Source organism: Phallusia mammillata, chromosome 2, assembly GCF_965637545.1.
Source record: "Phallusia mammillata chromosome 2, kaPhaMamm4.hap1.1, whole genome shotgun sequence".
NCBI classification, from domain to species: domain Eukaryota; kingdom Metazoa; phylum Chordata; class Ascidiacea; order Phlebobranchia; family Ascidiidae; genus Phallusia; species Phallusia mammillata.
In genome coordinates, this window is record NC_137253.1 from 9,089,872 (window position 1) to 9,105,497 (window position 15,626).

Sequence of the window (15,626 nt, forward strand, 5' to 3'; positions counted from 1 at the left end):
CTTTGTTTGCAGTCTGTGTTCAAGGCAATAATCCTCAATGATAATTTCGGTGTGGTTGCATTTCGACAATTTCTTTCAAATGTTTCTGTCGGTATTACATGGTTACTATTATTGTGCTTTTGCACAAATAAACAATTGTGAACTGTGAAATATGTTGTACATTGTGTCGTATGCATGGATTTTGATTGGGGGTTGGCACTAAATCACAGAATATTCTCATGGGGTACATTTCGTTTGCCTATCACCCAGATGATATTCCTTGTGTGAACTGTATGGGGTCAATGAAAGGTATAAGAATGCATGCTTATGTCGCAAGAGCTTGTGTTAGAGCCACACCATAGCAAACATCACTTCAATGTTAATTAGTTCTGACACTACTTTTTAACCTCAGAGAAGTAAGTGATGCTATTTAAAACTCGTGAGAGTTTTACAAGCTGGTACATCAGGCAACAACATATTACAGAATAAATACGAACGTCAATAGGTAAAAAGTCAAAGACACTAATCCAAGAGATCAACAAAAACGAAGGTGCAGTTATTCCCATGCGTAAATTAGTCAAATAAAAGAAGGCTTTTTGTTTGTCTTTTCGGCGTTAGATAAAGTATAATTATCACAACGTTTGCGTTCTGGGATGTCAAAAGTTTGAGTAGATACCACGATAAATGGATAAATAGTGTTGTATGGAAATCGTGCAGCACCTTTCCTATATAAAGCGTCTGAATTAGACATAAACAAGTTTTCTCTGGAAGAGTTAAAAGCAACATAAAACAAGAATGAAGCTGGACATTTCCCTGTGTGTTTTAATGTTTGCTTGTGCTGTATTGCATGGTGCCGTAATACCAAAAGAAAAAGGCAACAAAGCTTCAGATGATTGGAAACAAATGACCGTCTCTCTCGAGGTAAGATGTTTTAGCGAGTAATTATACCAAAAAGCCAACTGCGAGTATAATATGACCATATATCCACATGGGAAAACGTTGTTAATCATGTCGCATTGGATAAGACAATTTTTCTTCTTCGTTGATTAAAGATTTCTTTGACCACAGACTGAAAATGTTCTGTCCATCTATGATTATGGAACAACATTGAACTGCGACTATTCAATCTCAACTGGAGAAGACCTTCCCGTAACGGTAACCTGGTATAGAGGATATGGACCTCCGTTTTCGACCAAAGTATTCTCATGCAACAGTTTTCAGAAGAGCACTAATACTTGTGTAAATCAACAAATCCACGATTCTCAATTTGCAGGGCGCATATGGTTAGGCTCAGGAACACCTTCTCTTGTTGTGGCACCAGTAAGTTCACCTTTACGGTTCTTTTTTATTTATCAGCTTGTAATTTGATTGCATTCTAATATAAGAACATATTCAAAACCAAACCAGAAAAAAACAGTCAAAAACTAAATACACTTTAGGTGGGATATAACGACAACCACATTTTCTGGTGCGAAGTATCCCTGGAAGGAGATGATTTGGCTGAAAATGGGGAGATTGGAGTCGATGCAAAGTCTGTTGGGATGCAAGTCCGATATGGAAGTTACGAAATTCCAAAACTCAACTTTCTTTCCGTAAGCGACGAAAATGTCTTGACCAATGTTGGAGACACTGTCACTCTTGAATGCACGTAAGTGAAACCTTAACACATTTTTTTACTGCTACCTAAAAAAATGTTTAGCAGCTTGAATTATTCTGTTTAATTTTACATTTCAATCAGCCACACTTTAACAGCATGTTATACATACTTTCTTCGTTTCAATGACCTTTCTTTTCACTGTTTTTTTTTCTCTCACTTAAACTTTCCTTGTTTTCGCAGATGTTTTGGGAGCAGTTGTCACACTGTTTTGTGGAACAAAGGACCAGTCAACGAAAACGAATATGACCAGGTGTATGAACACCTGATGATGCATTCGAATACAGGGCCAGGGATGGTCGTTAAGAACGATCAGGCATACAATGATTGGGTCGGTCGAGCTACTCTCAACGGTGAGCGCAACGGTTTACCTTAGTAACTCCACAACCAGAATTGGGCCTGACATTGGTGCTTGAACCCAGTCCCAACCCAAAAGGGCAATTGCCAAACCCGACCCGAACCAGAATCTTTTTTAAACCGAAGTCAAAACACGGCCGATATAAACGTTGGTGTAATTGTGGCACAAAAGAGAGCGGGTGCAAAGACAGACCGGAATCAAGGGGAGTTTTATTCAAACTTTAGCCCGAACCCCGCACCCAAACCACACGCGACCTACAGCTCTCTAATCAACAAAAAACTTAATTTGCAGAAAACGGGCATCCGCAACATTGGTGTCAATACTTTGCAAATTTAAACCTTAACTTCATTTCTGTGCATAACAGGTTATTCGCTGGTGATTTCAAATGTTAAGGCAAGCGACACTGGAAGATACTGGTGCGGAGTGGAAGACAACCAAATAGGAGAGACTGCGACCGACGCCAAATCGGTAGTGCTAGAGGTCAATCCATTTACATGTTCGGGCAAAACCGATGGCCTATACGGAGATGCAGAAGATTGCAGTAGCTACTACCAGTGTTATGGAGGCAAAACCTATCACCAAGCATGCGCTGCAGGAACCGTTTTCAACTCGGATCCTGCTGCTATATTTGTGTGTGATGTCCCGGCGAATGTAGCGCCCCCGTGTGGTACAAAAGTCAACTAGACTTTGGTGGTTTGTTTGCAACCTCAGATGTGTTCGGTGTATGCATTATCATACTGTTCTTGAGTTTATGACAACGCATGAATACATTGATTTCTAATCCATACAATGCATCTTTTTTTATAAATCCGCCATTAAGAGCGTTAAAGATTCACGATTTTATTTTATATAGTTTATTCAAACGCCTGCTGAAAGTTCACAGTAAGTTACGCATTTCAACTGTTCAATAGTCGATATGCGCCAGATCGACCCAAGTTATTGGAGCTCTTACTTATTGCTTAAGCGTGTATCACGCAGGACTTCGATTCAACTGTAATTGAACCTGGCTTCAGCCCGCAAAAGATAAACTGTTGTCCGTGGAGAATCGTGAGACTTTTAATATCTGGCACATGTAGGGTTTACCCCTCAACATATCATTAAACAAACACACAACCTTATTAGGTAGAAGTTCAAAAGATAATTATTTTGAAGATCAATAGTTCCAACCTAGGGTATGCGAAACTCCATAGGGTGGTTACAGGTGCTGAAAAAAAATCGGGGCTTCTAAACCAGGTTGTTTGTACAAACACAGACTGATAAACTTAAGAGGTCCGCAACTACAAAAGAGTTTTGGAACCACGTTTGCCGATCAACGAACGCAAAGGTGCAAATATTCCCATGTGATAACAGGGTAAACAAGGGCCGTGTCTTTTGGGCTTTGCAATAAATTCATGCTTCGTATACTAGTTTGTATTTGGGGTGTCAAAAGTTCAAGTAGATATAGTCGACCCGTCACGAAAAACGGAGAGATATTGTTGTATGGAAATTATGCTCGACCCTCGCTATATAGGCCGGCTGATGTCAAATTAGTTGACATATTTTCTAACTACGAGATAACAGTATCAAAAGTTAAGAATGAAAGTAGAATTTCGTTTGTGCCTTGTGTTGTTTGCTGGTGTTTGTGTGTACGCTGCAGCTGTGCCAAATGAAAAAAGCCACAGAGCTCCAGATGTTTGGCGGCAAATGACGGTTACTGTGGAGGTATAGTACCTTTATATTGTAGAATACTTGTTTTTTTTCTGTTATGAACACCACCTAATGATTCTGGTTTCAACCTGATGGTTTTGTTTCTATGTAGTTTTGTGAAAATCAATTGTTAAGTAAAGAGTCTGAATAGATTCGACATTTATATCACAACCTATCCTTAATAGCTTTGTAGTGCACGCCCATCAATATTTAAAAGCAATATATATATGTATATCACCATAAATCTATATTATGTATTTCTGGTGATATACATATATATATATATATATATATATATATATATGTATATCACCAGAATCCAGAAGTTTTGTCCATCGTCGATTATGGCACAGTACTGAATTGCGACTATTCCATCTCCACTGGGGAGGACCTTCCAGTAACGATCACCTGGTTTAGAGGAAACGGTCCCCTCTATTCAACCAAAGTTTTTTCATGCAATGGCTTTCAAAAGTATTACAATACTTGTACAAACCAGCAGATCCACGATTCTCAGCTTGCAGGCCGCATTTGGCTTGGCTCCGGAACACCTTCTCTTGTCGTTGCACCGGTAAGTTATTATTTTAGGTGAATATTTTTGGCGCCCAAAATAGGCTACTCCAATCTAACTCAGAGCAAATGTTGGTTATCGTAAATAGTCACAACATCAAACTTAAATCGCAGTACGCCAGGCCCATTGAAGGCGCCATACCAAATCAGTCGGTCATGAAGCATTCACCATATGGCAAGGCGTAGGCTAGAAAAATCTAGCCTGCGGTGGGATTCGAACCCACGACAGGAGTCTTTCCGGGACTCGCGCTCTACCAACTGAGCTACGCAGGCTCAGTGGAGAATCCGCCGAAAGTCGAATCACAAGCACCGTTGCCTGCCTCGTATGCTGCACATGTCAGCTTCGTAGTAGGGGATCGCCAGATTGACCAGTATCAGTTAAGATGAACATAAATTCATAACTGGGATCAGCCCTGAAGCGTCGATGCAGACCAGCGATCACGGCACACTCATGTATAAATCACAGTACGCCAGGCCCATTGAAGGCGCCATACCAAATGAGTCGGTCATGAAGCATTCACCATATGGCAAGGCGTGGGCTAGAAAATGAGTGTGCCGTGGTCGCTGGTCTGCATAGACGCTTCAGGGCTGATCCCAGTTATGAATTTATGTTCATCTTAACATTAAACTTAACTGCATTTTTAGGTTGGATATTATGACAACGACAACTTCTGGTGTCAAATTTCGTTGGAAGGCGAAGAGTTGGTCGACAACGGGGAGATTGGTGTCGATGAAAAGTCTGTAGTTATGCGAGTGCGATATGGAGACAATGAGGTTCCACAATTTCACACAGTTTCTGTGAGCGAGGAAAACATTGTCACCAGTGTTGGTGACACAATCACTCTAGAATGCACGTAAGCAAAACCACATCTATCAAACTGTCACCAAAGAGTCGAAAAAGCGTTTTTTTTTTTCGAATAAACAACACTCTGAGTTTCTGTCAATCCAAATCGCTCAAAAAAAATCTTTGCTAAACCAGCCCCAATTGTTTATTTGCCATATATTACGACGTTTACTAGTTTCCCTTACGCATGTTTAAAACAAAGCCAGCAACCAAGCATATTCTTTTCACAGATGTAATGGAACCCATTGCTACGACATTTTGTGGTACAAGGGACCAGTCAATCCTTCAGATAATGAATATGACATGGTATATGAATACCAGATGTCACATTGGAGTGGACCGGGCATGATCGTTACAACAGACCAGGCCTACAATGGATGGGTCGGCCGGGCGACTCTTAACGGTAAGCGCAGACTGTGCTTTGCTATAAAAAATTGTTTTTTTTCGTTTGTATTACCTTTTTTACATACAAACTTAACACGCAAAAATAAAAAAAATAACTAGCGAACAGTTCGTAACTACAATTCCCTGAAGCTAATGTACCATAAAAGTAAACGCAATTTCTCAACTCAACCTCAAGGAAAGACTTCGCACCACTGCTTAACGGCATCTTGCATCATCTCGTTGGTGGATAATAACTAAAAAGCAAGCATTAGTTCCGCTTTCGTACATGACCATTACATCTCTTTCGAACAGGTTATTCACTGGTTATCACAAATGTCAAATCAAATGATGCAGGAAGATACTGGTGCGAAGTTCAAGACAACGAAGTACCAGACACAGCTTCCGACGCTAAATCAGTTGTGCTTGAGGTCAATCCTTTTACGTGTTCGGGCAAAACCGATGGCCTTTACGGAGATGCAGACGACTGCAGTAGCTACTACCAGTGTTATGGAGGCAAAACCTATCACCAAGCATGCGCTGCAGGAACCGTTTTCAACTCGGACCCTGCTGCTATATTTGTGTGTGATGTCCCAGCGAATGTAGCGCCCCCGTGTGGGACAAAAGTCAACTAGACTTTGGTGGTTTGTTTGCAACCTCGGGTGTATTTGGTGTATGCTCATAGGGGTGTATTTGGTGTATTATCATACTGTTCTTTAGTTTATGACAACGCATGAATAAAATGGCTTGCAATGTATTAAATGAGGATTTCAAATCAGTCAATAAAGAGCGTTTGACAATCCTGATTTGATTGATTGATTTATTTTAGCAACTGCTAAAATGCTGCAGGAGGTAAAGTTCAACTGTAAAAAAATTAGTTGATAAACACTGGTCCTACGTAGTTTATGAGAGATGGTTCTCATGGCGCAAGTGTTTGTGTAAACCACATGCTGATTTAGACTTCGCTTCAGCTGTAATTGAACTTGATTTAAACTTTAACCTACAATGATGAAGTTTCACCAGCAAGGAGTCGTGAGACTTTTAATATCTGGCACATAAGTTTGCAAGCATACCACTTAATATAGAAGCATTTAAGTTGGTAGAAGTTCGGCAGATAAATATGTTCCTGTACATCAACATAAGCAAACCTGCAAATGTTGTGTCTCAAAAATATTACTAAAACTAGTCAAATAAAGGTTTGAAAAGGTTTGTCTTTTTGGCTGTGTAATAAACTTTATGTAATAATAGTTTGTATTTTGGATGTCAAATTTTTACCTTTTTAAGCTGTAACGCGCTTGATATATTCGGTGCGAAAAGTACCGGATCAACACAGGTGATGGGAAAATGCGTTGTGCAAAAGTCAAGCTGTCGCAGATGTCGCTAACCACATATTTAAACCTGATGTCGCTTGAACTTTTGACTCAAATAACACAGGGTCCGTGAGACTTAAACCCTGGCACATTAAACAACGTCCCTGTTTGTAGGCAAATGGTTAAAGAAACAAACAATTTAGTCGGCTTGAGTACACCATGCTATCATTCTCAATGTTGCAACTAGTCTCAAGGCCAGACGCATCAAATAAAGAAAACGTATAAAGTTGGTGTTTGTAACAGACCGTTATTTAAACGCTAAATCCGTGAAGACAGACTGTTAAATATTGTTGTATGGTAATCAGGTACGCCCCGCTAAGGTGTTGACTGAATTCTACTTCGTGGACAAGTGTTCTCTAATTGAGAGTTAAGATTAAAAATGAAAAATATTCTGTGCTTTTTCCTGTTCGCTGGTGTTGTGTATGGAGTTGAGGTGCCGAGTGAAAAAAGCAACGAAGCTTCATATGTTTGGAGGCAAATGACTGTCACTGTGGAGGTTCAGTGTTTATATTGACTTACTGTAAGATTTTGTTAACTGTGAATAGTAGCATACACAAGACAAACGTATTGTAATTTTCTGAAAAGTAAAAACGCCTAAATGGTGCAAGATCAGTTATCTTTTTAAAGTGTCTTCTTTACTAAATATTGGTGTTTTTACTTTCAGAACTCAGAAGTCTTGTCTGTGGTTGGGTATAGTACAACACTAAACTGCGACTATTCCATATCAACTGGTGAGGACCTTCCTGTAATCGGTCACATGGTATACAGGATATGGCACTTTGTATTACGCCAAAGTTTTCTCATGTAACAGCTTTCAGAAGGGCACCAATACGTGTTTTAACCATCAGATCCACGATGCTCAATTTGAGGGGCGCATGTGGCTTGGGTCTGGAACACCTTCTTTAGCTGTTGCGCCAATAAGTTCTCGTTATTGACGCATTTTATTCTTCACATAGTCAAAATAATTCCTCAGTTTTGCGTTTTTCCTTCAAAGCCGACACAAATGATGCTAACTTTGTGACCTAGCTGCCTGATGCATTGCTAATCCGGTAGAGCGGAATTGATTAAGAATCGGCATAGCAAATAATTTTTACCGTGAAACTCTATAAAAACTCCAAGCTAAATCAAACAGCCCCACATTACAACCAGTCAGAATGAGACAATTATACTCAGTAAAAAGGTCATAAACTTCAAAAATTACCACGTTTTCAGGTGGGATATTATGACAACGACAATTACTGGTGTCAAATATCATTAGAAGGTAATGAGTTGATCGAGAACGGGGAGATTGGAGTTGATGCAAAGTCTGTTGTTATGCGAGTTCAAAACGGAGAGCGCGAGACTCCAAGGCTTCTAGCAGTTTCTGTAAGCGACGAAAACGTCGTAGCAAATGTGGGCGACACAGTCACCCTTGAATGCAAGTAAGAAAATCACTTTGACAAGTTAATTTTTGTTTCCTATGCGACCAATTTTTTAAAATAATTTAGCAACAAAACAAACAGGTATTTTTTGGCAGTTGTACAGAATCGTTTTGCAATTGGTCCACCTTATGGTACAAGGGGCCAGTTGATCAAATCGATAACGAATATGAATCAGGGGCCAGGTAGAGAAAATTGCTAATTATTAACTTCTAGACTTAAGGTTCGAACTTAAAAGTATTAGAGTTTAAAAACGCCCTTGTATTGTCGCAACGAAAATTTTGCAACCCTTCATAGCAGGTGGCAATTTGTAACTTGACCGGCCTTTTAAACATAGTTTGACAATAACAAAAATGCCCCCAAAAGGGCATGGAATTATTATGAGATAAAAACAATTCTCTCCAGTACTCAGTTAATTCATCTTGTGCAGGTTCAGGGTATGAAACGCCATACAACAGGTGGATTGGACGAGCCACTCTTGATGGTAAGTTTCCAACCGACACTTAGTGTTGCTACTACTAAATGGCCTAACACACACACAATTAGAAAAATACTAAAAAGTACTAAACAGATTGAAAAATTGGTTCCTCACAACTACGTCCCATCTGTACAACAGGTTTTTCCCTTACGATTTCAAATGTCGAGAAAAATGACGCTGGTAGATACTGGTGCAACGGACGAGCCTTAGGTGTGTCGCACGCCGCGGCTGACGCCAAATCAGTGGTCCTCGAAGTTATTCTGTTTACGTGTTCGGGCAAAATCGATGGGTTGTACCAAGATCCAGAAGACTGCAGTACCTACTACCAGTGTTATGGAGGCAAAACCTACCACCAAGCATGCGCTGCAGGAACCGTTTTCAACTCCGACCCTGCTGCTATATTTGAGTGTGATGTTCCAGAGAATGTAGTGCCCCCCTGTGGCACAAAAGTCAACTAAGCCCGGGTAGTTTTATTGTAGTCATCTATGGCGATATGTATCGTCATTGTTTCAGATGGGTGTGTTATCAAGCGCTATTGTGGTGTAAATGGTTTGTATGTTTTGATTGTTTCGACTAACTTTTCGGTGGAAACCGCTGTAAGCGATGTTACTCTAAAATGTTTTTTTTCGCCTCGAGTAATAATTTCAAAGTTTGCAAATGCTTTGTTCTGTGCGTTGTTCCTTGCAAATACCGTTCTTGCGGTTCGTAACAAATAAATGGGTTTTAAAGTTAAAAATATCCATTGTGTGGTCTGGACCATTGAAATATCAGTTCAGGATTTTTATCAGCTAACAAGAGAAATGTCAAGCAGCGTTTGAAGAATGTTTGATCAGATTTTAAACCGTCCCAAAAAAGGGTTAAGATTTTTTTCCAAATGTCACAAAAGTATGTTCATGTGAATATTAGTTAAAAGCTCAAAATGTCGGCAAACATTACAAGTGTTTTCAGGCATGTTAAAACTTCCGATCTTGCACCATGGTTACACAAAATTGCATAAAACATGCGTAACAATCACGAACATTTCTCGTAACAACCGCGTACCATGACGTAATGTGACGTCACAGCCAAGCGGGTTCGAAGAATTTTTCAATCAGAGTAAATCGCATCTTTGTGAGTCACCGAAAAAAACGGCTCGACTACTGAGAATTGAGTTCTGAAAGGGAAACAGTTTCAATGCAGGGTTCTTGGTGATGAGTTTGTGCAAACATCATGGTTTGTTTAACCTTTGTATTAGATCGGTTTCACAAACAATAGCCCGGGTCGTTAAACTGTCGTAAACGCCGCATCGAAGGCCACTGCTGTAAAGTGAGTGTTGTAATGGATAAGGAATTTCGGAATTTTAACAACCAGTTTGAAATTGGTGACCAACAACTCATATGCATGTATATAATGCATGCCAATGTGTAAAAAATATCCGTTTATGACATAACTGTAACACGAATTAGTACAGTTTAAATGGTAGCTATCTTTAACCCAGTTTCGTTGCCATAAATTTTGCGATAAAACTATAATGAACACAAAAAAAGCTTCATGCACTTCCATACGAACCTTTTCAAGAAAATTCAAAAGAAATACCAGAAACATTTTTTTAAGAAACCTACAGTGCAAAACTGCAGAATTCCATATCTTAAACCTTTATAAGTAGTAGAATCATTTTCAGATGAAACTAGCCAACGCCCGTTTTAATGAGGTGCATAAAAACCTGTATGATAATCTTTATAGAATCAAGAGTAGTTTACGAGAATCGGAATGGCTTAACAACATGTTTGTCTTCTCGGTGTCGAAAGTTCGAGAATATTAGTAAGAAAGTAAATATTGGCTGATGCCGGGGAAATCACGACGGGTGGTATATAAGGGGCGGAGGTTTCGTGTTTTAATCATCGAAATCGAAAAGTATATCTATTCTAATAGAAATATATTAGCTTGAAAATGAAATTTGAATTGTGTTTGTGTGTTGTGCTGCTGTCTGGGCTATTGGTAAACGGAGATGCTGCCAAAAAGACTAAGAACGGCGCAAATGTGGTGAACCAAGTTGATGTTGTAGTGCAGGTAAGTTTAAAATACTATTTTTATGACAATTTTTTTTTCAACGGACATGCTACTGCAAAACCTTGTACCTTTATGCGACAAAAGGTTGTTAGTAGAAATTCATCACCTAATTTTTTCTCCTTGCAACCGAAATAAAAGTGCTGAAACACAACCGGATTAATACTGTACAACCAGTGGTGGGATTTAGCCGGTTCGCACCAGTTCTACAGAACCGTCTCACGGAATTTTATGAAAAAAATCCCCTTACTGTGTACAACGCAATTTTTTACTTTAGTCTTTACATGTAAACAACGTATGTTTTACAGTTGGAAGAAGTCATCTCTTATGTGAGCTACCCGGCCATTATGAACTGCGACTACTCAATCTCAAGCGGCAAGGACCTTCCTGTAACGATTACTTGGTTTATGGGAGACGGGCCTCGATTTGCAACCAAAGTCTTCACATGCAATAGCTACACCAAGGAGGGAAAGGCGTGTTTCAACAGCCAGGTTCACGAAGCTGACTTCCAGGGGCGCTTGTCAATTCACGCTGATACTCCTTCTCTAGTGGTATCGCCGGTAAGCTTGCTGATATTTTACTTTATAGAACTCAAAAAGACAGAATTAACTGTTAGCTAATAAGTTATTAACCATATAATTGGCACCATTTGAATAAGACACGAAAGATGCTAGCATAAGCGAAATAAATTTGATTTTTATACGAAAGTTAATTGATTTTAGCCTCAACACCAACGGTTTCAAACTTGAGATCCACCATATAGTCGCATTTTTAGTTTCTTTATGTCTATAATTCTTTGGTTTATCTTTAGAGTAGTTGTGTACTCATTTTTGCATAGCAAGACTACGGCACTACTTTTTAAGTTTGTGCGTTTTAACCCAACACCATTACACCACATCTTTCCGTGCAGGTAAAATCGACAGACAACAAGAATTTCTGGTGTCAAGTATCGTTGGAAGGCAGCCCTCTAAATGAAAATGGTGAAATTGGCATTGACTCGAAATCAGTGGTTTTACGAGTCCGAGCAGAACATGAAACACCAAAGTTCACTTCAGTTACTGTAGACGACGGCAACGTGGTCACACATGTTGGAGATGAAGTCACGATGCACTGTGTGTAAGTAAAGCTTTGTTTTTCAGCGTACAACGCCAGGTCTGTAAGAGACTGGTCGTGTTTTTGTGTGCTGTTACAGTTGGTCTGCATAAACGCTCCAAGGCTGATCACAGATGGAATATGCGCTCGCATACCATTTGAATTTTCGCGTGTTTTTTTTTTCAACAAATATCTAATAAAGTCCATTCAAAGTCACACAGTTTCACAAGCATCCTAAAAACTCCTTTCAAATTCATACAGTTTTCAGTAACAGTACAGTTTTCAGTAACAGTCTTTCCACGACAGGCTTTTTTCTACTGAACATTTGTTGTGTAAATCTCTTTTCCAAACAAAAGACCACCTGATTTTAACAAATTGCTAAAAAAACACTTATTTCTTCAGATGTTCGGGCACACATTGCGACGACGTTTTCTGGTACAAAGGACCTGTCGATTCAGAGAGCGAATACGAACTGGTGTATTCAAGAGAATCACATTGGCGTCCGATGCCCACCGAGTACCATGCTTACAACAGATGGACCGACCGCGCGTCTTTATACGGTAAGTTGTAACAAAAACCTAAGACCGTACCTACTCGTGTAAGCTCCGAAAAAGTCTTTTTTTTTAGTGACTAATGTCTAGTTAAACAGGCTTGGGTGGGTGTGACGTCACACATTTATGACGTAATATGTATCGGTAGAGGTGTTTTTTAATCAAGACTGGAATGTTTCTGATTTCAATATTAATAGAACATGTTTAGCAGATAGTGTACCAAGCACAAAAAGATAACCATGCTAACCAGGAGAAACTTTGGCGTTATCGGAACAAATGCCGATACATTTACAAGCGAATAAAATGTGCTTTACTCGGTCGTTTCTGCCACAGTATTTTGCGAAAAGTCACTTTAAACGTACTTTTGGCTGAGTCGCCATTGCAACAAATCTCTTGCCGTCTAGTTGCTGTTAGCCATGCTGGGAACCTGTGATACTGGCTCGGTTAACCCACCTCTGTAATTTAAACAGCTAGATCCGGCAAAAACAAAATAAAGTTGTTTTGTGCAGGGAACTCTCTTGTAATTGTTAACGTTGAAGCGATGGACGCCGGCAGATACTGGTGCGAAATGCGGAGTTCAGGGTTCTACGGAATCGGCGAGACGGCTACAGACGCAAAATCAGTGGTTCTTGAAGTTCACCCATCTGATTCTACTACACCTAATACATTCTCCTGCCTTGGCGAGCACGATGGCTTGTACGCAGACGCAGAGGACTGTAACGGTTATTACGAGTGCTTTGGGGGCCAGACCTTCCACAGAAATTGCGCGGTGGGCACAGTTTTTAATCCTGACCCAGCAGCTCAGTATGCTTGCGACTACAAATCGAAGGTAGCACCCCCGTGTGGCACTAAGGGCGCTTAGATTGGTTCCCGCGTGTTGCCACGGACTTTTTAGCACTGGACTATGTTTTTGAAAGTTTGATGTGTTTTTGCTACTTTTTGTTTTTTGTCTTGCACATTTGATGCTATTATTTAAGTGTAAATAAAAGTGCAACTAAATCTTTGTTTTACCAAAAAAGTACAAAAAAGTAACAGTTTGGGAGAAGAACATTGGCTGCATCTTAAAACAAACTAATTCTTTGGAAGTAAAACACAAATAAAAAAAAAACATTTCAGCTACAACACTAAAACCTGCCTACAATCCAATAATTAGGCAGAAGTAATCCCAGACACGTACAAAAACCTATGACAACACACCAAACAAAGAGTTCTCTGTTACAAAAATGATTCACTATCTGTCTAACGGAAGGCAACCGTTTAAAAATATCACTCAGAACGCCCTACCTTCATCTGGGCTTTGTCTCCAAGAATGTACAGACTTGCTTTTGACGTTGTATCTGAGCTCAAGGCGGTTTGAACCATTGTCCCGTTTCCGTTGGGATGAACCAACTGCCTTCGGCCGAGCTGGATAAATGTAATGTTGAGGTTTAATATAGAAGGTTAGAACATACCATGTTATTGTTAGCTATTATTGTAGATATATTTGGAATCAATTGATTTTAGAAAATTTTGCAAGGAAAACAAAAATCGCAATCATTTTGAAAATTTCAAGCCTTCATGTTTGAAGTTTTCAAAGTTGAAATAAACAAAAACGAAAAATATGTGCAGCACAAAAATGTGAAAGACAAAATTTTGTATGTCAGCCCTTCTTAAAATTAATTTAACATAATGCTTACGAAGTTCTAACTTTGAAGTTTTTGAATGAAAAAGAGTCACTATGGCAACTTAAAGCTTTCTGCAAACAAAAAAGCAACAAAAAATACTCACAATAGGCGTTTTATTAATTTGTTCGGCCGTGTTCTTTCCATTCGATCTTCCCAATGTTCCCCACTTGCGGCCTTTAGGAGCGCGAACAGATTGCGTCACTGCGGTTGCTGGAGTTCCCCCTCGGGACGGCGAGAGTTTCAGCTGTGGTTATTATTAGAGCGGCGGTTAGTTGGTGTTATTGCAAGCGTATATGCAAATGAATAAAAAGCTATTTGGCAAAGGAAGTGTGAAAAATAAATTAGCTCGACTTGAAATACAAGGCGAGTCGGATTAGGCAAAACTTAACACTTTTTTAGACTAATATTGAATCATACGATTGCCACATTTTTTACTGCAATCGTAGACGAAACCAGTCAAATTGTTTTTGTTTTTTTAATTTTAAAAGTTGTACACCAATGGCGGAAACGTACAAAGGCTTATGCGTAAATTGTTGAAAACTTGGTCATGGTTGTAAAAGAAAACTAAAAAATTGTGATATTTTATGATCGATTTCGTGATTCGGGCTTTCGAAGAAGATCTGTGCTTCAAAAAAGCTGTGCAAATTATACGTGGTGCAAACCAAAATTGGAAACGTCAGTGTTTAAAAGCAACATAAGCGTACTTGTATCACATTGTTAGACCAAAAATATCAAGACAAAATCGCTTGGTTAAACTCTATTAACCAAGTGGGACACTGGAAACAAATGACAACTTCTATACTTGCCTCTTCATCTACGCTTGACAGGCTGGATGTGGATTCAGGACGGAAAAGTGAAGATGCGGGTCGACTTAATGGGGAAGCGAGGGATGCGACACTCATAAGGAATCGCTCCTCATCTGAAGAAGATCCCACAGTCCCTTCATTGGACACTGGTAAAAAAATAAGACTTAGGTTTACTAAACTGGTAACAACTGTAAAGCAAGGATTTGGTATTAAATTTGCTTTAATTTTTTGCTGTATTTTGCTGCTGTAAAAATTGCTGTATTGTGAAAATAATACTTGAAAACAAAAGCAATCCTCAATTGTTTTTTAACATAGTAAGTTATCTCAAGTTGATATTAACATTAGCCAAACTTCGGATTTTTAATATTTGGTCTTCAGCAGTTTTTTTATAACAAGTCGACGTTTAGGGAAAAACTGATTCAAGAGCTACATATTTGTTAATACATTATGTATAGCAGCAACAGCTCATCTATTGGGATTTATGAGTTAGCTTCGCAAATACTTTTTCGCAAGTAAAATTTCTTTTGCAACACACAGTTTTTTTGCCCTTAGTATAGATAGTAATTGTCTTTTGAAATCAAAATATTTATAAAAAAAACGGTTTCTGCAGCTAGCGCACATTGTAAGCAGTTAACTAATGTATTATGATAGCAATAAACTGCTGCTTTGAAGTTCGGTTTTTCGAATTCGATCACCAGATTAAGACTGTCTGTATTTTCGGATAGACCTTGA

The 15,626-nt window shown here is 39.2% G+C and overlaps 4 protein-coding genes, 1 non-coding gene and 1 pseudogene across 6 annotated transcripts in view; 4 read left to right on the forward strand and 2 right to left on the reverse strand.

Annotated features, from left to right (window-relative positions):
- The window catches only part of LOC145215050 (myotubularin-related protein 5-like), a 66,334-nt gene that overhangs the window by 26,605 nt on the left and 24,103 nt on the right, over positions 1-15,626 (reverse strand). For both annotated transcript variants that reach the window (XM_080083695.1, XM_080083694.1), the window contains exons 27-29: positions 14,895-15,040; positions 14,192-14,332; positions 13,709-13,828 (exon numbers count right to left, since the gene is read on the reverse strand). In XM_080083695.1, the coding sequence (XP_079939821.1) occupies positions 13,709-13,828; positions 14,192-14,332; positions 14,895-15,040 (407 nt within the window). The remainder of the gene's footprint in view (positions 1-13,708; positions 13,829-14,191; positions 14,333-14,894; positions 15,041-15,626) is intronic.
- LOC145215054 (uncharacterized) lies at positions 636-2,758 on the forward strand. Its single transcript, XM_080083699.1, has 5 exons — positions 636-900; positions 1,048-1,299; positions 1,419-1,627; positions 1,817-1,986; positions 2,356-2,758. The coding sequence occupies exons 1-5, from the start codon at positions 775-777 to the stop codon at positions 2,673-2,675; spliced, it is 1,077 nt and encodes a 358-aa protein (XP_079939825.1). The 5' UTR covers positions 636-774; the 3' UTR covers positions 2,676-2,758.
- Positions 3,322-6,261, forward strand: LOC145215053 (uncharacterized). Its single transcript, XM_080083698.1, has 5 exons — positions 3,322-3,692; positions 3,994-4,245; positions 4,890-5,098; positions 5,319-5,491; positions 5,785-6,261. The coding sequence occupies exons 1-5, from the start codon at positions 3,567-3,569 to the stop codon at positions 6,102-6,104; spliced, it is 1,080 nt and encodes a 359-aa protein (XP_079939824.1). The 5' UTR covers positions 3,322-3,566; the 3' UTR covers positions 6,105-6,261.
- Trnas-gga (transfer RNA serine (anticodon GGA)) lies at positions 4,444-4,517 on the reverse strand. Its single transcript has one exon. It is a non-coding gene; the product is annotated as a tRNA-Ser (tRNA).
- On the forward strand, positions 7,219-9,193 carry LOC145215436 (uncharacterized; annotated as a pseudogene).
- On the forward strand, positions 10,622-13,417 carry LOC145215051 (uncharacterized). The gene is made up of 5 exons (XM_080083696.1): positions 10,622-10,784; positions 11,090-11,341; positions 11,692-11,897; positions 12,276-12,433; positions 12,934-13,417. Exons 1-5 carry the CDS (start codon positions 10,665-10,667, stop codon positions 13,284-13,286), a joined length of 1,089 nt encoding a protein of 362 aa, XP_079939822.1. The 5' UTR covers positions 10,622-10,664; the 3' UTR covers positions 13,287-13,417.